The sequence below is a fragment of the Mastacembelus armatus genome, chromosome 7, assembly GCF_900324485.2.
Source record: "Mastacembelus armatus chromosome 7, fMasArm1.2, whole genome shotgun sequence".
NCBI classification, from domain to species: domain Eukaryota; kingdom Metazoa; phylum Chordata; class Actinopteri; order Synbranchiformes; family Mastacembelidae; genus Mastacembelus; species Mastacembelus armatus.
The window spans coordinates 6,688,084-6,712,446 of record NC_046639.1 but is presented as its reverse complement, the minus strand read 5'-3'; the positions used below and the strand labels follow the sequence as shown (position 1 = coordinate 6,712,446).

Sequence of the window (24,363 nt, the reverse complement as noted above, 5' to 3'; positions counted from 1 at the left end):
TGTTCCATTTCTTCTGCATAGGTTTCAATGTATCTATATAAACGTGTGCAGAAAATGAAGTTGCAGCTCATCCGTGCCTTTACGCTCTTCCCCATGTTGCTTTGCAATTTAGTATTTTTGACTGATGGTGAAATCCATTTTTCCCAGCCTCATTACAGCTTTCGCTTCTGGTAAATCACAGGATTTTATGATTTAGCAGTGAAAATTATGGGATGGAAAATTCTGATTCTTTCATGGGATATAAAAGCACTCATGCTCTCGGCAATCCCAGGGTGATATGACAAGGATTTATTTATATATATATAAATATATATATATATATATTAACAGATTCATATAGTGTAACCTGAATTACCCATTCAGGTTAAAATAAAATGAAAGCCAGCAGACTGAACATTGCTTACACTTTGTACTAAATATGTAGTTGTATAATACTGCATATGCATAGAGTATGTTATTTAGCAACTTGCATTGTTCCAAATCCCAAACCTAAAGATATTAACTTCACAGTTCTCTTAAATATAGAAAACCTCACATTTGAAAAATTGGACTCAGATAATAAATAAATAAATGACTGACCAAGCTCAGTGATTAATTATTAATCAAATTAGAACAACAGCCTGAATACATGATCTCAATCATAGGATGGGCCTAAAACCATGTTTTAAATGTTTTCCCATAGGCATTTTAGTATTTTACAACAAAACCACACAAACAACATCCTGGTGCTTTTTTTGTAGGATACATCAGTAAGTATTGCTGGTCCAAATGCATTCAGGTGGTTTACCTGCTGATGTAACAACACTTGAAAAAAAGGAACAACATTTCATTAGCAAAACAGTCTTTTATTAGAAATATCTTGTATAAAAATGAACATGCTCTACACATTTTATTTTTTCTATAGATAATTCATAAATATCCAGGCACTGTAATTCTTTTTTCGTTCTTTTTTTAAAATAATTCAGTACGTAAAGCAGACAGGATCAATCCATTTTAATAAAGTACACTAACTTGCCATTTAATTTCATTCAGCACTTACATGTTCTATTTTTTAACACAGACAAAGTGGTTTAGAAAAATAAAAAGGGGGCTTGTGGCAAAAAGCAGTAAATTATTATATTCACAAACACAAACAATCCCACAAACAATACTTTATCAAATAATGAGAAAACAACAACACCTTAGACTTTTGTTGAAGCTGAGAGAATCATTGATTAAACCAAAATATTTATAATCCTCTGCAGTAGTTTTCCTTCTGGACATTACACCTTTCTCTCAAATAGTTCACAACTTATGAATTTTGACATGCGACATACAGATTTTTGCATTGCTGATGTTAACATTTAATGAGACAAATTCCAGAGTTACTGTTTATGACGAATACTTTAGGAACTGGAAACAGATATGGATGTTGCACATTTACTTGTTAATTGTATATTGAGTCATTTCTTCCTTATGTTTGAACTGAACACACATTAAAGGTAATGGATGCAACAAGAACATGAGGGATCAATGGAAAGTAGTAATAAAATGTGTATGAGGCACAGAATGAAGGCACTGACCCTTATTTATCAAGCAGCTATCCTTTTTGATCTAAAAATGAAAGGCTCAGTATTGCTGTGGTATAATTGATTAATGTATATTAGACTGAGATGTGACTATGAACTCGGAGAAATAAAGTTTTTTTTTTTTTTTTTTTAACTTTTTGTTGAGGTAAGGCTGATCAACATCCTGCATACTCACAACAACCTGGGTATTATGTTATGTTAAACATTCATTGACATTTAAGTATTTTACTTCCTTTTTTGGTTTCCAGCAACTCCTGTTAGAAGAATATGCTGGGCTTTAACTTGGCATAGGTTAAACCAGTCACTGATGACTTCATACCGCTGCTCTTCCCTAAGAGCTAAATGAAGTTAAAGGTGCATACAGTGGTACAGTTCACTGTCTACTGGGGGATTCACACTGTGTGTCAGTCTGCATAACAGAAATACATATTCATGTATTTACAATACACACCAAAATTCCATTTCCAGAATTGTGGTGAATATTTAAATGAAACCTATGCTATACAGAGCCTCTTAACACTACTACTGAAAATTAAGCAAATGTAGTGGCTTGTACCTGCTTGACTTCGAGTGCATGATAAATAAGGGCCAATATATCTGGGATGTTTAAAGTATTCATTGTCAAGTCTCCAAGTCCTAGCTGACATTTATGGAGTGTGCTAAAACCATAAAGGTTTGGCTCCTTTTGTGTTTGAAATTACTCTTTATTCAGCAGAGGGTAACCCAGTGGATAATGGTCCAAAATGATATCTCCACTGTCAGTGACAACCATGACAAATGTTGCATTCCATAGACATTGACAACACAGCACAGTACATGTGATGCTCCCACAAGCATGCTCTGGGACTGTACACTAGGTTTGCCAAAATGATGGCATCATCATTTGTTATGACACATTTATTAAAAAAAAAACCAAAAACTGGCATGACCCACTGCTTTATTTTCAGATGTTTGATAGTTCATGTCAGAATACTGAAGGTACTGTAGTAAGGCATGTTACAGTTTGAAGAGTACTGCAGCTTTCAACTCCAATAATACCAGTAACCAAAATAACTATATATACTGTCATCTTTTAACTGCAACAATTTTCCCCTGTTTTTGTTGAAATGAGACAAACGATTCAGCCTTTGAAAGAACTGAAGCAGTGTGCTATACACTTCAGGAGAAAAACATACTAGAGGCTCTAGGTGGCTTGCTCAGCCTGCACTGCTTGACACTCACTTGTATTTCACAAAGGGTGGAAAGAGGAAAATGAACTGTCCCATCTACCTTGCACCTCCCTTCTGCCTGCAAATCTAGTAATTTGCTAATTTCTCATTAATTTGACATTCAAGCCTTTATCTGATACTCTAGAAAAATATGACATCCTTTCTATTTATGGAGTGATAAATTTCCATCTTTCCACCCGAGTCCTCTCTGCTGTAGCAGCTCAGACGTCCTCCAGTATTTTGCAGGTAGTCCACAGAATCAGGTGATTTCTCCTCAGACAAGCCATTGCTCCACTTCCACCATTGGTCTCAGTTTTAGATGGCATGGTTACTGTAGCTTATGTATGTCTGCTTGGAGGCCAAAACTGTAAGGCAAGATGTAGGGGATGGAAAGGAAGGGTTAAAGAAAGCACAAGGCGACATTCAGATAGGTGTGAAATTCTAATCTTTTAGAGCACATAACTATTCATATACATCTGAGATTAAGATTTTTTTCCTTGAAAAATAAAAGACTATGACTAACTGATTAACTAACTAACTGACTAATCATTTCAGCTCTAGTGTTAGAAAAAAACAGCTGTTGATTGTTACAAGTGCATGACTGACTGTTATGGTTAATTTTAACTGAGTTTTAGTAACAAATGCAGTGAGAATCTGTAGCTGCGCAATGACCATATCGGTGCAAGTGAAGCTATTTTCTCATGAAATCTAGGAAAACTCTATTAATATTTTCCTCACAGCTGATTATATAATTAAATTGTATCAAAACCCAATAGTCACCAAGCAGATCACCACATTAAGGTAAAATTAATCGTTTTTAAGTGTTTCACCACATGCAAAGACCTGAGATTTCTTTGTGCACCAAGCAAAACATGCAGCAGTCAGTGTATTACCATTTTCAATGGCCAAGCATATTTGATGCTGTTAGAACAATATGTGATCTGACTTGGCACTATAAGTGCTGTCATCAATATTTGATCTGAGTGCTTATTATTCTTTAATATTATTATATTTTCACGTTTCATGGAATTTGACATCAGCTGTGAATAAAACATACAAGAGTGATGACTGGAGTTCAGACCACAGCGACCATACCAAGCCCAAACTGCTAACCAAACATGACCATAGAGTACCCGTGTGTACTTGTGCCATCATGCCTGTCAACCATGTGTGTAAGTGCCCAAGTGTAGCTATTTTGTTATTTTTAATAAAACTGTCCTCAGCGAACATGCTTGGAGGTGGTAATCGCACTACCAATCTGCCAATCTGCCCACAGCAGCTTTGGCTGATTGAATATGTCAGAGGGGATGAATCTAATCAGAAGACAGCTGAAAGCCAAAGTCGGGGCAAAAGTGCTGTAGAGTGGTGATGTGTTAATGGTAAATGTTTCTGTACATTTGTCAGTGCTATGTTGGGCGTGTGAATGAGGGTGGTATTTTCTCCAAAAGCATCTCTTCCAAGAGAAGCATTGATAAATGAACCTTATTTGAATATTTATGTGCTGCGAGGCCAAGATAAAGAATAGATGGTCCAGAAAAAATTGGAGCTGGCAGACCCATCTGTCATTTCTCTTATTGTTGTTGTTGTCCTATTACCACAAATTCCTTCTTTTGTCAACAGGGGAAACAAATTACAGGGGACACATGGCTATCGCTTGTCTCCTTCACTCAGGCAGAGCAGTGTCATCTTCCCACGTTAACAGGCTTTACCATGCTGATTGGCCATTTTACAGCACCACACACCAATATTGTCTAACCGAGTTAATGTCTGTTGGTCAAGTGTGGATTTGTGAGGGCGTGATTTCTGCCTTGTTGTCACTCAGAGTGCTGTATTTTGGCCAGGGGCAGCTGGGATGCTTTGTACATAGTAAATGCAGGCATGGATGTTGTGGTGAACATTAACAGAAATTAACTGGGAGGAAAAAAGTGGTCACAAGTGCAAAATTATCTAATCAGGTTACCTGAGAGTCTAAAGTCCCTCACAAGGCTCCCCTCCCTCAACACAGTCTGACACATAAGCACAAAGAGCAGTCGTTAGATTTACAGTTCAAAGCAGATGATGAGCTCCTATAAATAGGCTCTTAAATAGGATAAGATAGAACCACTCCATTCTGAGGTCGAAAAAGGTATGCATGCAAGTGTGGGCACAGGTTTTTTTAGTCCTAATACACATCATTCTATACAGTTCAGATTGTCAAGTGTAAAATCAGGAGTTGCAGTAATCAGAACATGTGGGGTTGCTTGATTGGATTTAAACCGTCACCCACACAGGGACTGCCTACTCATACACTTTATCTTGGTGATTGAAATATCCTCGTTTCCAAAACTGAGCTACCAGTCTCCTTGGTCCCTTTCAAAATCAGAATACTGTGGCACCCTGTCATACCTCCTGATTCTCAAATCCAGTGTGGTAAGAGTTAGTGAAAATGAAACCATATTTCTTTCACATGAACTACCCCAATTCCAGAAAAGGTAGGACGTTGTGTAAAATCTACATAAGAACAATGCAATCATTTGCAAATCTCACAAACTTCTATTTTATTCACTAACGAACATAAAAACAGAACATTCTGATTGATTTTACACAGCGTCCCAACTTGGAAATGAGATTGTATTCAAAATCCCGGATTATCCTGATGCACCAAAAATGTTACTTTCTGCCTATTTCAGCTATTTTTTTTATTTTTTTATTTTCACTATGAAATATATCAATTTAAAATATTAGGAATCTTGGGAAAATCCAAATTATGTTAACAAGAAAGTAATTTGAACCACTCCTATCCATTTTAATAATTTCACACAGTTCTGTTTGTCGTCTGTAATGGTTCATGTTCAAAACGAAGCCACTGTTTAACAGCACTTTAGGTGGCATTGAAGCAGCACCCTCATTTTGTTATGTGCTCGTGTAACTAATTTCCCAAACTGCTGAAGTGCAAAATAACACCGCCATCAATTATGTTCAACTAAAAGGAGTTCATTACTTTCAAGTGGACGTGAATTCGGTAACGGATATAATTTTACACAGAAACATCTCATTGCATCAGCATAAAAATCAACTCCTAGTTGTGGTCTTTACTCTCTCTTTATTTTTCGATCAGGCGTGACACCAACCTTGTGTTTCAAGACTTTCACAGAGTTCAGACTTGGCCTCTCCATTGGGCCTCAGGCTGCCTTTAGGGTTGAACTTGTTGGACATAGTGGCTGCAGTAACCACAGCCTTCAGGCTGCGCTTGCGCTTGGGTACGTTCTGCTCTGGATGGAAAAGAACCACGTAGACCTTGGGCATGTAGAGCATTCCCAGAGAGACTGATGCACTGAGACTTACAGAGATGGTCAGGGTTGTGGTCTGGATATACATCTGTATTATGGAAAAGACATGCAGACAAAACAGAGCCTTTAGGTTACAGTAAATGATACAGTGATGTTCTACTTTTGAAACATCTCATTATAATGAGCACAGAATATCAAAGATATTCACAGTTAGAATTTAGTCCATTAAAAAAACATGTAATTTTCCTGATGTTCTGGGGCATGTGATACATACTGAGGCTTTCAAAGTCTTAAAGTACATCACAGCTTTAGATGTAGAAATATGCTTGCACAGTGACCAGTAGCACATAATCATCACATAAGACATGCTGATGGCATACCCATCCATAAAAGTACCCTGTATTCATATTCTTTTATTTTTGTGCCCTGTGTTGGTTTATTTAGAATAAATGAGTAAGGGAACTACCCCTCTGATTAATGTCTATGCAGTCCGCATATAGATGTTTTTACCCTGAGGTTTTCAGATAACATAAGGATTGTGTGCTCTTTGAAGCCAGGGACAGCTGCAACTCACTGCTGGGTAACAGATATATAGCTACAGGCAACAGCTACAGAGCAGAAACATCCTACAGCCAGTTCCAGTCTCTATCCCTGATTTTTCATAATAATTATCCCAGTGCATGTTCAGTCTATCTCTGTTTTATTGATGTAGGATTGTGGTGGTTCAGTTTAGGGGCTGTAGAAAGAATAATAGGTACATCATATTTAATGTTGGCACATGATTATAAAATTCTTTATATATTAATCAAAGAGAAATTCGGAAACTACTGAGGAAACATGATTTAGTCAAAAGTTGTAGATTAATGAACAGTTTAAAACCAATCAAATGAATATTTCAGTTATCCTTCCCCATATTTTGACAGCACCCCAGTCATTATTTTCAAAAAAGAGGATGACGAACAGTTGGCTAGATGAAAATTGTTGAGGTGCTGTGGAATTTTTGAACAGAAGGCCAAGACTGTATAGTGGAAACACAGCTGGCAGATATCATTTAGAGAGATTTGCCTGAGGTATTTATCTGACATGACATTTGTAGACATCACAAATGTGTTGTTTGGATTGGGAATAGCCCACAGGCCCTCTGCCCTACTAGTACGTCAACAGTTACAGATCATGTTTCCCAACATAGGATTATGACATATGTTGTTTATATGTGACCTTACACAACATTTATCTTCTCATTTCAATTAATTCAGCACTATGAAAATCTAAGCTATAAATAACTGTTAGTAATACTTGCACATGTAGAAATAATGTAGAAGGCATATGTAGAAATTTTTGCGGGCGGGTGGCAAAAGGTTTTGGTAGAGTTGCATAATAAGGCAGTATACTTTCATGGAATGAAAGATTCACAAGTGCATTTTTATGATATTTTTAAATTATTCAAGTTATATTAATAAACACTTCATGGACCTTTTTAATCTTAGGCAGTAGGAGCAAAAACCAGTGTAGATCAGCCCCTGCTTTCACTGGATAGGAGGAATAAAATTTAAAATTGCATATATTGGGGCATTTGTGTAGCTTCTTTTTAGCTGTCTGAGTGTTTTAGAATGAGCCAGGTCATTGTTGTGTTGGTTATTCAGTCTGTTCAAGTAGGAAAGAAAAATGAAATAAATATCATGACGTCACTAAGATATGTTTTGCTGTACTAAAAAAACAAAAACTATAATGAAGGCTTGCACAAATTATTCTGCCTAAAGCCATGTCAGTGAAGAAACAAAGATCTCTGCAAAATCGAAGTGATCGGGCATTGTATTCCATCATACTGCAAGCGGCACGCAGGGCTTTCTTGGTGATAGAGGGGACGTGTTGTAATTCTCCTGAGAAGATTACACATGGCCTGGGGTGAGTACGGAACAATATTGCTACTCCTCTGGAGTACAGAGTGGAGTTGCTCTGTAAGGGGAGCCAAGGCTCTTGTCCACTTGCGTTGGCCCTGGTGACATAAATGTTCCCTGACACACCGATATGATTGTGAATCTTCTCCTTTGGCACAGCAAGGGAACAGGACTGGGGATAAAAAGCTCAGCGGGTTGAACCATTTTGAAGTTTCTTTGAAGCAGGATATTGCGCCTTTTTGTCATTAGGCATCAAATCTCTTGTCTACCTGCTGCCAGAGCAATCTATACTCAAAGCACATGAACAGGAACACACTTAAACTACAATCCTTAATATTAATTAAACATGCTTTTCCTACCATGACAAATTGAAATATCTGCTATGAAAAAGGACTACAGATGTTTTTCACAACTTATACTTTGACTTGTAATAGCAGGAAAAGCACAAATCTAATTAAGACATATTAACTATAACTGCATTACTTCTAGTTAAGTTAATCCTGGAGTCCTGGGTTTTGCATACTGACTTACTAGCATGGCTGGGACACAATTTCTGCTGAAAAAGGTCTGCTAACGCTAATTTAGTTTGGTTCCTAAGGGCTTACACAATTTAAATGGCCAAATTATAGTAGGCCAAATAATATTATGCTTTGCATTATTAACAGATGGCCTATTGAATGAGTAGTTCAATAAAAATATACATTTTATGCATAATTATGTTAAATGAGAATCGATTAATATTTAATAGTGCATATAAAACAATACCTAGTGAAGCAGAAGTACTTTATTAATCCCCAAGGGGAAATTTAATTGTTACAGCAGTTATTCTAATCTAAAGTTATTACATTTAATATTTTTTAAATTATATCAATTAATAGTAATTAATAAAGTAATAAGTAATTAATTTGTATGTAGAAAAGTAATAGACAGAGAAAAAGAAAAAATGCGCGTGTGTGCGTTATTGTTTATATTGTGGAATTATAGAGTCTTATGGCCGTGGACACAAAAGACTTCCTGAATTTCTCAGTCTTGGCTTTAGGAGGAATTAGTCTGAACAGGACAGTCTGCTCTGTCCTTTCTTGAAGAGTGCATCTGTATTATTTGACCAGTCCAGTTTGTTGTTAATGTGGACTCCAAGGTATTTGTAGGACTCTACAATCTCTACTTCCCCTCCAAGGATGGAGACAGGGACTGGGGTCTTCCCTCTCCTCCTAAAGTCCACCACCAGTTCTCTGGTTTTCTTTATATTGAGCTTTAGACAGTTGTTGTTACACTAATCAAAAAAGCATTTTATCAAGTGTCTGTACTCCTCATTGTTATCATTATTGATGCATCCAATGATTGAATAGTCATCAGAGAGCTTCTGGAGGGGAAGTCTGAGGTGTAGAGTGTAAACATGAATGGTGCCAGTACAGTTCCTTGGGGTGCACTGGTGCTGCTCATCACCACATCAGATATGCAGCCATCTAAGCGAACAAACTGTGGCCGCCCAGTGAGGTAGTCTTTGATCCACTCCACTATGTCTGCGGGAACTTCTATATCCTGCAGCTTTGCAGTTAGCAGGTGGGGCTGAATAGTGTTGAAAGCACTTGAAAAGTCAAAGAACATGACTCTCACAGTGTTGCCCTGCCTTTCCAGGTTGGGAGTATGCTCTGTGCCTTAAGAAGATGATGGCATATTTCACTCCGATGTGTTCCTGATATGCAAACTGCAGGGGACACTTGAGACCTCAGGTGTTGCAGGACCAGTCTCTCAAACACTTTCATGACATGTGATCTTAGCGCTACTAGTCTGAAGTCACTAAAGGTACTGGTACGGCCTCTTTTTAGTATTGGGACAATACAAGAAGTTTTCCATAACTTAGGCACCTTTTTGAGCCTCAGAGAGAGGTTGAAGAATTGCTGAAAAACCTCTGCAAGCTGTCCAGCACACACCTTAAGTACTCTGGGACTGATCTCATCTGGTCGTTTTGCTTTGTTGGTCTTTAGTTTGGATATTTCACTGTTTTATGGCTGCTGATCAAGGCATCAGTGGGCACTGGGGAGGCAGCATTGGCAGAGATGTTGGGTGGAGGGATGTGAAGAGACCCCAAGTATCAGCTAAGGTGGTGAAGGGAGGAGGGATGGTATGTGAGATCACTGGGTCAAAGTAAGAAGCAGAAGTGGTGTCAAATCTATGGAAGAACAGTTAAGTTCATTAGCAAACGTTGAGTCTCCTTCCACAGCAGTGAGTGACTTCTTATAACCAGTCATTATTTTCATCCCATTTCCACACCTCTTTGATATTATTGTCTCAACTTGTGCTCTACTCTGTCTCTATAGAGCTGCTTTGCCTCCCTCAGCTTCCTCTTGAGTTCTTTCTGCACAGCCGAGAGTTCCTCCCTATCTCTTGCCATGAACGCCCTCTTCTTCTTGTTGAGGAGGTCTTTAATGTCCTTATTTATCCATAGCTTATTATTGGGGAAACAGCGAACTTTTTTTGGATGGAACAACATTGTCCTCACAGAAGCGGATGTAGTCTGTGATACAGTGAGAGATGCCTTCGATGTCCAATGACCGTCCATGAAAGGTCCCAGTTGGTCCTCAGCATCCTTTGACCAAACTTTCACATACCTCTTGGTAGCAGACTGCTGTCTTACTACAGGCTTGTATGTTGGTACTAGATATATTAAGTTGTGGTCTGATCCACCAAGTGGGGGGAGGGCTGAAGAGCTGTATGCCTCCTTCACATTGGCATAAATGAGATCAAGAATCTTATTTTCTCATGTTGCACAGTCCACGTACTGTTTGAAGTTGGTCAGCTAGAGCTGAAGATGTTGAGGTTCTCTCTGGGAGTGACGAGGATGGATAGGATCAGGAATGAGGACATCAGAGGGACAGCTCATGTTAGATGTTTTGGAGAAAAAGCCAGGGAAGCCAGATTGAGATGGTTTGGACATGTTCAGAGGAGGGACAGTGAATACATTGGTAAAAGGATGCTGAGGTTAGAGCTGCCAGGAAGGAGGCCTAGAGGAAGACCAAAGAGGAGGTTCTTGGATGTAGTGAAGGAGGACATGAGGATAGTTGGTGTGGGTGAGGAGGATACAGAGGATAGGGTTAAATGGAGGCAGATGATTCGCTGTGGCGACCCCTGAAGGGAGCAGCCGAAAAGAGAAGAAGAAGTCAGACCACCTCTCAGAATAATGAAGTTGTTACATAGGTCACTTAAGGTGTTATAAGGAAATGGCATATTTCAAAACCCGGTGGCACTCACCTTTTTCTGCCCTTCACTTATTATACCATACAATAAGAACTCAAAAAGAAGCAGCGACACAGTGAATGCAATTTTATGTTTTACAGTAAAAGACAGGATGCTGGTTAGAAAAGTGTTACAACTGGGTCTCCAAAGCCTGTTAAGTTAGTTCCAGGATAAAACTTTATATTTAATAACTGCAATAACTATATATTATTATTGCAGGGTATTATGTATAGTATTGATATACCTTTTTGATTTATTCAGTTGTCTGTCCTAAACCAAATATAAACCTTGAAATTGTAATTAATAGACATTGTTTGTCACAACACATGAAGTGTATCCTTGAAGTTTATGAAAACATGCTCAATGTTTTTTCTGTATCATTAATGGCATTAAATGTAGAGTAGATAAGTTATTTTTGATATCAGTCAATAGGAAAAATATATTATCATTGTTAATATGGCCATACTGCCCAGCCCTAGTCTGTCTTTCAATGGGCACACTACATGTAACATTTGCCTTATATACACTTTCTATATTTTTATAGGTGTTGGGGCATTGCCCTCAGTTTACTGATGCACAGCATTGCTTTCAACACAAGCTCTTCCATCTTGTGGGCATTGTAAATGTGGGTGTATTTTGCAGCATAGCAGTGTTCCGGTACTTATGTTTCTATTGCAATTGGTAGTTTAGACTTTTCTACTCTCTGCTTTTATCATGCATATGTGTTGAGCAGTCTCAAAATTAGCACTTGTCAGAGGTAATTTGTGATTTACATTCAAATGCCTTTGACAGCCACAGCAATTTTGTGTTACTTCACATTTATTTCTGTGCATGAATGTGCAGTGATCGCCTACTGGTATTGGTATTCTCGCGCACTGAAACAGAAAAAAAAAAAAAACACAGTTAAAGAAACTATTCCCAGTAAACTTGAGATATAGACCACAAATCCATCTTCTCACCATAAATAGTGGTAGCATCCACAAGAATAAGATGCAGATGTTATGCAACAAACACAACTTGAGTGACCATTTTCTTTACAACAAAAAGCACAGAAAATATCTTGTAAAAACTCCAAATGGAAAACTGACATCCAACATGCACAAGTGAATCTAAGTGCCATACTGTCACTGCATTTGGTGATAACTTGAGTGTATTTGCATCTGTGCATGCTTCCAAAACAAAATGTAAGAATGAGGTTACTTCTATATTTCCACCACATTTCAAATTAAAGATTTACCTTTTCTGCTGATTGTGAGGTCCCAAAAAAGATGGGGATGAAGGCCAGCCATACAATGCAGGTGGTGTACATGGTGAAGCCGATGGGCTTGGCCTCGTTGAATGTCTCTGGAACCCCTCTGGTCTTGATTGCATAAACTGTGCAGGTGACCATCAGCAGCATGCTATAACCCAGCAGACAGATGAGGGACAGGTCAGAGATATCACATTTCAGGACACCACGTGCCATCTTAGGATTGGCTGTACGTTGGTCCTCATAGTCGATGATAGCTTGTGATGGGTCAACACCAAACCAGATGCACACTCCGAGGAGCTGTACTGATATCAGGCTGAAAGTGATAACTAACTGGGAGGCTGGGGAGATGAATCGAGGAGCACTGACTGACATCTTGCCCTGTTCAAAGATCCTGTAGATTCGATTTGTCTTGGTAAGTAGTGCTGCATAGCTTATACTCATTCCAAGGCCCAGGAAAATCCTTCGCAGTGAGCATATAACCACATCAGGAGTGGAGATCATAAGGAATGTTGTAGCATAGCACAGAAAGATACCCGTCAGCAGCACATAGCTCAGTTCTCGACCTGATGCCTTTACAATGGGTGTGTCGTTGTAGCGTATAAAGGTGACCACCACTAGCAAAGTGGCCATGATGCCCAGGACAGCGATGAGAACAGGAATTACTGCCCATGGGGAACTCCACTCGAGCTTGACAATGGGAATGGGAACGCAGCCAGTATGGTTTTCATTAGGCCGCAAATCGAAGCGGCACATCTTGCAGGTGTAAGTGTCTGCTTGATATTGGTAACCATCACAATTCTCGCAGTGCCAACAACATGGAATTCCCTTCACTATCTTCTTGCGCTGGCCAGGACGGCAGGGTTGGCTGCAAATGGAGGAGGGCACTTCTTGTGTTCCACCAGGCCACTGCATCTCATTTATCTGCAGGGAAAAGTAAGAAAAAGGAAAATAATTTGCAGAGAGGTCCACTTATTTCCTATTATACACCCTGAAACTCAAAGGTAAAACAATACTGCAGTAGCTGTGGTTACATGGGCAATATTTCTTTTATCTGATTGAAATCAGTTAAATTCTGATTAGAGATTCCAAGTTTTTCCATAGATACTGTGTATTTGCATGCTTCAGGAAATTAATCTGTTTGAACTTCAACAGCTAATGAAGTTTGTTGATTTGGTTTTGTAGATTCTGGCTTTGCTGATCTTTTTAAACGCTTGTTTGAAAAAGCTGCTGTTTTGAGCCTTTTAATCATCAAAGTATTCGTCAGTCCTTCAAAATATTATATCAGGAGTTTTGTGTCCTGCTGCCATGTTGCTGTCCCTCCTGGGAGTTCATCTCACCAAACATTACCCCGACATTATTCCAATGAGACAGAAATGATCAGAGTTTACAGGTGGTAACATGATGCATTCTGGGCATTTTCCTGAGGGGGGTAATGGGGTCCATGTAAATGTATCTAGTATTACTGCATTTGGACAAATTCATTTTCATTCAAGTAAAAGCACTTTTGAACTAGGATTAAACTAACCGTTAAGTGTAGCTAAAAACATTAACACAAATTACTAGATATTGTTTCCCTAGTTAAAGATTAAACAACATTACATAATGCATGAGGACACAATTCAATTAACACTTGGTAGAATAGCTTACACACACAAAAGTGACATAATGAACTAACTCTAATTGGGATATCCACCACATGAAAGTAGCCATCTTTATCAAGACATCATTGTGTAAACGCCTTCAATTATAATTCAGCTAGACTGTTTAACTGCTTCCAAAGAATGTTGTAGTTATTCGAAGAAAAATAAGTACATTAAATAGTCTAGCTTTGTGGTATTGCAGTCTCAACACAGTACAATGCAGTGCCATTACACCAGCTTCTGCTGTTACATGGACATTTATTATTTTTATTACTGCGCAGTTTAATTAAGGGGCTTTAAATGAAAAGGGTTCTGGAAAATGATAGGGAATATTTAATTATTCAAATTAGCATCTGGATGGCTTAGTTGATTGGTTTTATGTCTAAACAACCTCAAAAGAACCCCCATTGAATTTCCTTGGCGGTCTTTACCATGCAGGCAAAGATAGTAAGATAGTCGATCTGTCTGCAGCAGTAACTCAGTGACGTGACGTGTACAGTAATATGACTCAGATTATTTCCTGTGTACTTACCAGTATGTACTTTGTCTGTAATAATGTACCTGCTCTAATGGTGGGGGATCTGGAATTAGACAGTTTTTTGAGAGCTTTGTGTGTGCTAGTGTGAATGAATGTGTGGTCCTGCATCCTTGTTTTTTGTTTTTGTACTATTGTCAATTACTGCTGTATATTTTGTGTAAATTCAGGAGTTGATTCATCTCAAAGGGTTTATCCTCTTAATAAATTAAATGTCTTAAATAAAATATGCATTGCCCCTCACATTTAAAACGTTTTAATATAAACAAATGCAGCACTACAGATTCTGCAATTCATACATATGTAAATGTTGAAGAGAGAACTAAAATGATGGCAAATGTCAAAATAAGGTTAATGCAGAAAGATGCCCTTGTTTTCTTATTCCATTAGAGACCACTCACAGGAGTACAATAGTGAATGGGACTGTTGGGGGAATATTGGGCAACCCACTATAATGGCCTAAATCATTTGTTAGCCTTTATTTTTATAAATTCTAAAGCCAACCAGGAAGAGAAAGATTTATTATTACATTGTGTACTTGATTGCAGTTTTTTTTTTTTTTTATTTCAACATTTTTCTTTCCTGTTGTCAAAGTTCCAGACTGTAGCTTTAATGCAATATTTTGCCAAGTATGGGATGTCTGATGAAAAATAATTTTGATAGATTGTCTGATTGTCAGATTCTTATATGAAGGATGAAGACAATATTTGTCATAATTCTTGAAAAGTTAAGTATACAGTTTTCTAGACACCATTTTAGTTTATAGTCAAAACAATCCTACATCTAGGTGGAGCTGATCTGTCCAGTCGCCGATGATCTTGTATTCTGTGGTGTTATTCGTGATCTGGTATTGGTAGATCTCATAGCGACCAGGAGCATCTCCATTCACGTTGAAGACCACTGGGGTGCCAGCAATTCCTGAGGATGATAAAGAACAGAAATGCTGTTGCTGTTTCCAATAACTCCATCGTTAGACAGCACATAACAGAAAACATATTATTATTATAATGCCCTCAGATGAAATGAGGCTGCAAAGGGACTTCAAGCTGATGCTGCTATAGTGTTAATGATGAGAACAAAATACATGTTGACAGCCATGTTGTCCTGGTCCTTTGAGGAGGGCCAGGGCTGCTGTCTGTTCATGTTCCCATATCATTTCACACTCCTTCATTCTGCTTATTGCCCCATTGCTTGTTATCTGCAAGGTCCCCACTCATTTGTGCTAACAAATGACAATATTTTATTAGCACTTTGAGGTCTCTCTTGTCCCTCTGCTTCGTGTTCATGCCTGTTTCTGAGCCAATCTGTAAACCCCTCTCCAGTTTCACAACTTGTTTTAAAAATTGTGGTGTGAGGGAACGAGGATTCACAGATTTAGTCATGAGAGCCCACCACAGAGCATCTGATGAAAGGGCCATTAATAGCATCCTCCTCTCTGTCTTTTTACTCTTACTAAACCCAGCAGTTCTATATGTTGAAATGAGGGGTGGAAAGTTATATGTGACTTACAGTAAGATATTTTGGATTATTTTAAAGCGACATCAAAGGGATAAGACAACAGTTTTCTGCAACAGAAAGTATATTTACTACTACATTTATGAAGAGCGACTTGAAACACTGGGCAAACCTTCACTAATCTATTCTCTCATAAATGGATTTTTTTCCAAAGAAGACAACCAGGTTCAGGTGAGAAAACAAGTTTAAAATGACATTGTCTGCATTGCCCACAGCAATCCAATTTTCAATTAGAATAATGTGAAAAATTTGATTTTCATCAATTTATACATATTATTAGATTATAGATTCTATGACTGGATGTTAAGTTTGCTATTTTGACAGCACAGAGGAGAGAGGAAGATAAAGATGCAGAGAAGCGGAGAGAGCAGGATGGAGTCAGCAGAAAGAGCTCTGGGCACTGTATAAATGTCACATTCTGCTTAGGACCTGAGCACCCCTGAAGGTCTGATCCTAGAATCGCCCCTGACGTTTAGACAGAAAATGTGAGTACCCATTAATAGAAAATCAGCCCAACATATTGGGGGGAGGGAGTGCATCACAAATCAGCTGTCGGCTCCCCTGATTTCTAAAAATTGGCATCGGCCATAGAAAGACCCATATCGGTTGACCTCTTCTCTAGATAGGCAAGATCCATTATTAAGCAGCATGTACACGGTTTATTTTGAGATCATATTATGGAATGCATTGGTCTCAGTAATGGACTACTCTATTCTTTATGCTGAAAAATGGCTCCTATTTCTGCAAACCACACATTCACATCAAAACCTTTTTAACACTGCTTAATTACTGTTAGTCTTGTCTGAGCGAATCACTCTAGCATATAGTGATATATGATCCTGTGACTGCTTGCTTCCTCACATTACACCCAAATTAAATTAGTAATCAAACCTCATGAAGACAGGCCCCTTTAAATGACTATGTTGAAACCCTGATGTTATAGCGAGCCTTTAATCCCAACACATTTAACACTGCTTTACTATCAGCTTTATGTCTGACAAGGCCACTTTGTAAAACACAAAGTCCTTAGTGCAAATTAAGTACCACTGAGTATGTAGTATTCCTGAATTCCCTGACTCCACTGAGATTACAATCTTCATACTACAAGTATCAACTTCAGGGTTAAGCTCATTGTGATTTCCCCACTTTGACACGTACAGGGAAATGTCATGCATGGTGCTATATAGAGCTAATACCACAGTCCTATGGTGAGAGTGTTTGTAAAAAATGGTCCAGTGTAGTTTCATTCTCTTGTTGCAAACTTCACAGTTTAACTGCTACAACAGTCTTTGGACACAACCAACACAATTGTGTGCCATTCCTTGCTGATGTAAACACACTGACAGTTGTCACGAGTCCTGTAATACTGCAGTGATTCCCTAACCTTACAGGAGCATGTTATTCCATCCATCCATCCAGAATATTGCTGTGTAGCCAAATCTTAATGAGAACAAATGTAGCAGTTTTTCATTTGACACTGGCTTCTTCACTGGACGTCCTCTGGCAATTCGGGTTTCACTGCATAAAAGGAGCTTTTTTTTTTTTTTTTTTTTTTACAGTGTAAAATGATTAAAAACAAAGAATATTGGGTCTGTAAGAGCCATTATGGCAACCATTAGCCTCTACGTTCATCAGCATTCGCCTACAATATTTGTAATGATTGGATTTCCTCTTTCTTTTTGTCACCATGGATAACTATATAAAGGAATTCATAAAAAATTTAAGTTTAATTCTAAGGCACAAACCTCTTAGAGTATTTCAGATTAACACGAGGAGAATTTTAGCTGACTTGTAAAATATGACTTCAGGATACAAAACTAAAACAAACAAACAAAACTTTTTTTTCATTTTACACAAATGTGAAGTGACCTGCTTACATAGTAATAATTGCACTCAGGAATAGGTAAACAATGTTTTGACTTTGAAGATGGGGCCTACAGTAAAAAACTGCAGAATTCTGCAGAGCTTCTTTTCAGTCTCCATTAAGAATGATAAATAACTGCTGCAAACCTAAGTGTCAAGTTAACCTTTATTTTCCCCGACAATAAAGGTTATGTTGACTACATTAAAAAACAAGTTCATCCATACTTACTAAAGTTCTTCATTTTTTCTGTATTTGCTATTTTAAAACTCTGTTACATAAATCTAAAAAAGCTGTTAAACTATAGAGGCTATACATTATCATGTGCCCCTGTTTCACGCAAAAATGTTCTCCAATGGTAAATTCAGGCTCATGTGAAACCTGAGATCATGTGACCCTGAAGCTGAAGCAAGTCGATGTCTTTGATGTAAAACAAGCAAGTGAATATCTTTGAAAGATATGGGTGATTAAGATAAATTCCCCTCCTTGTTTTCTTTGTCGAGCTGTGTCATAGTTACTTTCTAACAGTTGCATGTGCATTTGTTTTCTTTTTTTTTGGTAACTTTTATTATTCTATTGACATTTAGTTTTGGGACACAAATAATTTACAGAAACCTGCTCTGTTTCCGTGTTTGGATTATATTTGTGTTTGAGAGACACTTCACTGTCAATCCAAATTTTCCTCCTATTGTCCTCAAGACCTCCTCGATTTGTTCCTGCCTCATCTCCACCTAATAAGATGTAGAAGGCAGTTTGAGTTTATCCAAAGGTATTCTGAAAGAAACATATACAGGTTGAAAGCACTTTCTCTGGGATATACTGAAAAGACCAAGTTGTGTCTAATATCAAAACAAACATTTTCTTAAAGCAGAAAGATGTCAGTCTATATGATACATGGTCCCAGAGTACGATTATTACAGTAGAAGTGTTTTGAAAAAAATCCGAAGAGCACAATTGTACCATTATCAATTGAACGACAGCCGACAATTGGTGTAACTGAAAATAACTACATATTATTTAATATGTATGCATATATAAGTCTTTATTAGACTTTATCTTTGAAAGATACCAACTTGATTTACAGTAGCAATAGTGCGACTACAAAAGCATCATATGAGCTTCAGTGGAGCTACAGAGCTGCATTTTGCCCCTTGTATCCTTTCTGGGTGAAAAGCTTCAGGGCTCGTGCATGGAGTATGAATAGTTACAGTTCTACTCTCACTTACATATTCTTTTTTTAGAAGTTCATTTTTATGGGCATCTTTACCTTCAATGAATTGTTGGTATCAGAGAGGCAGACAGGAAATGGAGGAAACACTGATACAGTAACTCCTTCATTTTCCTGACAATGACCACCAAAAAAAAAAAAAAAACTGGTTGAGATTTGTGCCATCTTAATATCAAAACGTTAAGCCCAGATTAACCACTACAAAATGCCTGTGCAGGACATGCTGCTTCCTACCTGCAAACACTTAGAGCACCCGGTCAAATTGCAGGCACTGATGCAGGCAGTAGATTCTGCAGATGTGCAGCAGTATTTTGCTTCATCTAGAAATTCTTTTAGCTTTCATTTACTGTAAATTATAATTACAAGTTATGTACTTTCTTTGACATGGCTGCTCCTCACCCAAAGATCCCACTCTGTAATTGTCACAAACATATCTATTATTATTATATAATCATCTGTGAGGGAGGAACAGGTTTGAGACTGTGTCAAACCAATCTTGTTCCATTATAATTGATTGCCTGAGAATTCTGTTCTGTCTCATTGGTGCGCAGCCCTCTGGGCTATCGCTATGGGTCATATCCCCCCTTCGCGCCTGCGCACTGAAGAGAAATTCATTTACGCCCCTCGCCCGAACCGAGTGTCCACACGTCCGCAGCGCCCATATACAAGGCAGCGATTCGGGCGGGCTCTTCACGTCATGAATTTCTCTTCAGTATGCAGGCACGAAGAGGGCATATGACCCATGGTGATAGCCCAGAGGGCTGCGCCCAATTCACAGAATCTTGGGTTACGAAATGTAACCAACTATCCTCCACATATCTGACATAAAATTATCTGAAGTTGTTATAACCACCAATGCTGACACATGTAAGACCCTATTGTGCATACATTTCTTAATTAAATGGAAAATAACAGGAAAAAAAAAACATATATAAATCGCTTCAGTGTATAACTCACATTTCTAATTATACTAATTGTAGTCTAAATCAGCCTATGAAGAATGTAGGTTAGGCATATCAACAAGCAGAAGTGCATTACGATATTCATTCATCCGTGTCAAAGTAACATTAAACGTCAGGGTGGATGAAGCAGCATGATTTCAGCATATAGTCTGCAGTGTAGCTCTTTCTTTTGGGTGGCATTTTCACTTGTGTTGTAGTTTAGCATAAACATAAGCTTTTTTTTACTTTTTTGGCTGTATTATCTTCAATTGAGTCTAGAGTGCCATCAGTGCCATCTAACGCTTGTGACTACTCAACAGAATAACTGTAAATATACACCTATAAGTCGCAGGACAAATCAGAGGAGTAAAAAAAAAAAAAAAAGTGATTTATAGTCCGAAAAATACAGTACTTGTTCTGTACTGCACTGTTTTTGTTACTTATTGCCCAAAATATACACGGATACAATATATCTGCAATAATCTGATATTGGCCGATAAGCTATGGTAATGGAAAACCCACAGATGCACAACCAAAAGAGTGTGACACAATGATGGTGGAAGGAGAGCAAGATACAGCAAGACAGATGAAGGAATGCTCAGTGTGACTGCATTAGGTTATTAGAGGCTAAACAGAAAGGGACTTCAGAACTTTCACTGTATTATGAGTGTTTTTATGGAGTTATTCTGTAAAATGCAACAGTCAGCCATTTGACTTGTTTCATATGTCTGTAAATATATTTAACTCATTCATATTTCTTTCTTCATAGATAACTCCATATTGTATTTGCCAGTAACAAAATTAGAATTTACAACATGTGAGTGTTATCTGGTAGCTCTCTTCTTCCCCCTCTTATGTACAATATTAACTGTGCAGCCAGTACGCTACAAGCAGGAGATGTCTTGCGTGGGCAATTCAGTGCTGACAAGATAAGGCGGGAAATCTCACAAAAGCACAGTTCATCAACTATGTTAAAACATGGTGTTCTGCCACTGATTGTCAACCCTCCTACAGTATCTTATATTTGCTGGGAGTGCATTAACATTCAGTAACCTGAAAATTGAGGACCACTATGTACTTTTAAAGTACTTGAGCTTATTGTAGAACCCTAAAATAGGACATGTAATTTGCCTAAGGTAGCGTTACACAACTGCCTCAGAATAATAGTTATTCGGTATTGCTTCAGTACCAATGCACTGATTTTTTTTTTTTTTTTTTTTTTTTTTTTTATATGCTATATACAGTGGGCCTACATTTTGCAGAATACAATAAAGCGATGGTAAAAAAAAATTCCCTGAACCTGGTATTAACTGCTTTATGAACTATAAATATACATATGCAGATGAGTGTGAAAAATAGGAATACACACCTGTGAAGTTGACATTGCGGATGTACTTGAGTAGCAGTGTGCCATTGATGGTATCCATCTTGGAACAGAGGCCAACTTTACCAGGACAGAGATCTTTGTGCATGTTGTGTAGAGCATGAGCCATGGCATAAACTGCATCAATCACAAACTGGACCTTCCCCTCTTGTTCGTATGATGAATCTTTCCCAATTCGTTCATGGTCTAAAGAAAACATCAACACCACAAAAATTACAACCCATGAAATTATGACTTACTTGATTAATTCATACATACTTGAAGAAATGTGATTACTGCTTTTGGTTAACCTGTGTATAGTATTTCTTATGCAGTGTTTTAGTGCCTGAGTCATGGCAATTGTGACAGGTAATCAAGATTATATGAGTGACATAATATTCAGAACAAAAAAGCTGCTCCACAATCAATCAGAAATGTAAGAACTAAACAATGATTGCTGGATGTGTAAAATGAAGTAAATGATAGCCTTTCAAGAAGCCTGATTACTCCATTGTGCAACCATCTTTGTTTCACCATATTTAATTTATTTAGAGACTGGCGTTGAATTGAGCACGTTAACCACTAATTTTATGCTATTTCATCTAGACATCAATCACAGAATCTCCTTCCACCAAATCCAAAATGGCCTCATGTGCAGTCTTTCTCATTGTGACACACTCAAAATTCTCAACAAAACTTTTTTTAATTCATCCTAATCTGCTACAGTGCAGCTAACAGCCTTTGCAGTACTGTGTAATGTCATGCAAAGATCTTGAGATTACTCACATAGCCTAAACTAAGTAAAGATTGTCACTGCTTACATAAATTAATGTGGTTTAGGAATGCACTCAGGTCTTCTCTATATGATCACAGAGTGTTTACCCCAATAAAGTCATATGGTGTCTCACATCCGTTTATCAAAACCAGAGTGTGACACAGTGATGGTGGAAGAGAGCAAGATACAGCAAGACAGGCCTAATCATTCTTCGGCATTAATGTAATTAGTTATGACAGGTGTATATTAGTCATAGCCAGGGTTGTTCTAATGCTCTGAAAATGTGTTAATCATCAAGCAAGATTTCAATTAGCGGCTTAATCATTTTATTAGCCAATGCCCTGCCAGAGAGGTTAAGCAGAAAGAGTGGCAGGAGGACAGTGTTACTGATTTAAGTGATATAGACATCACAAAGTGATGGGAATTGGAATGCAAGACTGGTCTTTAAAAGGAGCCTGCATAGAAAGAGTTGATGCACATCAGAGTCAAACTGCTCCAGCAGGTTTGCTTGTTTAGTGTAAATGCAAGTTTAGACCTGCTGACAATTTCTGTATTTTCTGGACTCTAAGTAGCACTTTCTTTTTCCTCTGGCTTCTCCTGCGACTTCTATAGCAAAGGAATTTATATGTGTATGTTTGTCATGTGTCATGAGTACTCACAAGCCTTAGATGGCATCTTGACTCAATTGAAGATAATATTGTTGCGCTGAAAAAGCAAAAATGCTTATGTCTATGCTAAATAAAAATGCCGCCCATTACAAAGAGCTATACTGAGGACTTCAAAGTGATAATTAATAAAACGTTAATAATATAATTAATTAATTTTAAAATGATTAATTAATTAAATGATTAATAAAATCAGCAGCTGAAACTTTGGAGAAGTTTGGAGTGACAACCTGAGAGAGGCGACTTATATATGTTTTTTTTTTGTTGTTGTTGTTTTCTGTTCATCAAGGCTGTTTTTGCTAAAAGCGACTTATAGTCCGGAAAATACGGTACATAATTTCTCTAATGTATTAATAGGAAGCATAGATAATGGTAACCTTTTGTTTACTTGTGATGGATAGGCTTACTTGCTTGCAGATACAGACCTGTGCCCTCAAGACCTGCATTAAAGTTGATCTTATTGAAATGTTAAGGCCCATAACAACCTAGAAAGAATTAACAGGACTCTCATAGAGCTTACACTTTGTTCTTTCACAGATTTTAGTGCTCGTACACTTATGACGAGGGCTAAGTAAACATACTCCACATGTGTGCTGCTTTAACCATCTTTTATTCAAACCCATTTGAATGCTGCCTTTCTTTCCTTTCAGTGTGCTGCTCATTTCCCTCTGTGAATGCAAGAGGATTACAAATTGATTTTTACAATCTGAAATTTGTTGTCTGCAGGCTTTTTTTTTTTTGCCTTGGATGTGACAGAAATGTCTTTTGAGAGACACTTAAAAGATTTTAAAAGCATGTGAATTGCAAATGAATTGCCCCTAAGAAATATGATATATTTTGTAATCAGAGACAGTCATTGTTGAAGTCACAGATGATATATGACACTTTTTTCTTTGTGACGGTGTCTTAAGAGCTTAATAAAGTTAAACCAAAAACATTGACACTCAGTAATAGAGGTTCATTTGCATGGCTCAGTAGGTGCCCTGTGTCTGCCTGTTTCCTTGTGCTTTGAAGGTTAATGTTTTTTTTTTTTTAGAATAATTCAATCTTCTGATTTTAAACTCTCAACAAAAAGGTTGAGAGTAAAAGTTTGGAAATTGTGTAATTTGTATTACATCACCTCATTTTTCCTGTACCATCAAAAAAATGACTTTAATGTGTTCAGTAATTGTGAATAATAGCTCATCAGTAACTTAGTGTGGAAAAATTGAACGTAATCATTTCAGTGTGCTATTGGTTGTGTGCTATTCCAGGATGTTCCTTCCTAATAGAGAGTTGTTATTGCTCTGAAGTTTGGTCATAATTATGCATATATATCACTCCAAATGATCTGTTTACTCAAAGGAGGCCTGAGGATTTTGCATCATGGCTTTCAGTTAAGGTTTACTTTCATGTTACTTAGCAAATA

The 24,363-nt window shown here is 37.7% G+C and overlaps 1 protein-coding gene across 2 annotated transcripts in view; it reads right to left on the bottom strand.

Annotated features, from left to right (window-relative positions):
* Positions 1-2,130: 2,130 nt before the first annotated feature.
* LOC113146171 (glutamate receptor, metabotropic 4) overlaps positions 2,131-24,363 on the bottom strand; it is a 124,686-nt gene continuing 102,453 nt past the window's right edge. The window contains exons 7-11 of one of the 2 annotated variants that reach the window (XM_026333481.1): positions 21,522-21,722; positions 15,389-15,525; positions 12,418-13,353; positions 5,887-6,133; positions 2,131-3,141 (exon numbers count right to left, since the gene is read on the bottom strand). In XM_026333481.1, coding sequence (XP_026189266.1) covers positions 3,092-3,141; positions 5,887-6,133; positions 12,418-13,353; positions 15,389-15,525; positions 21,522-21,722 — 1,571 coding nt within the window. In that variant the 3' untranslated portion in view covers positions 2,131-3,091. Of the gene's footprint in view, positions 3,142-4,736; positions 4,783-5,886; positions 6,134-12,417; positions 13,354-15,388; positions 15,526-21,521; positions 21,723-24,363 lie in introns of those variants that run through there. The other variant, XM_026333482.1, reaches the window with a different exon arrangement.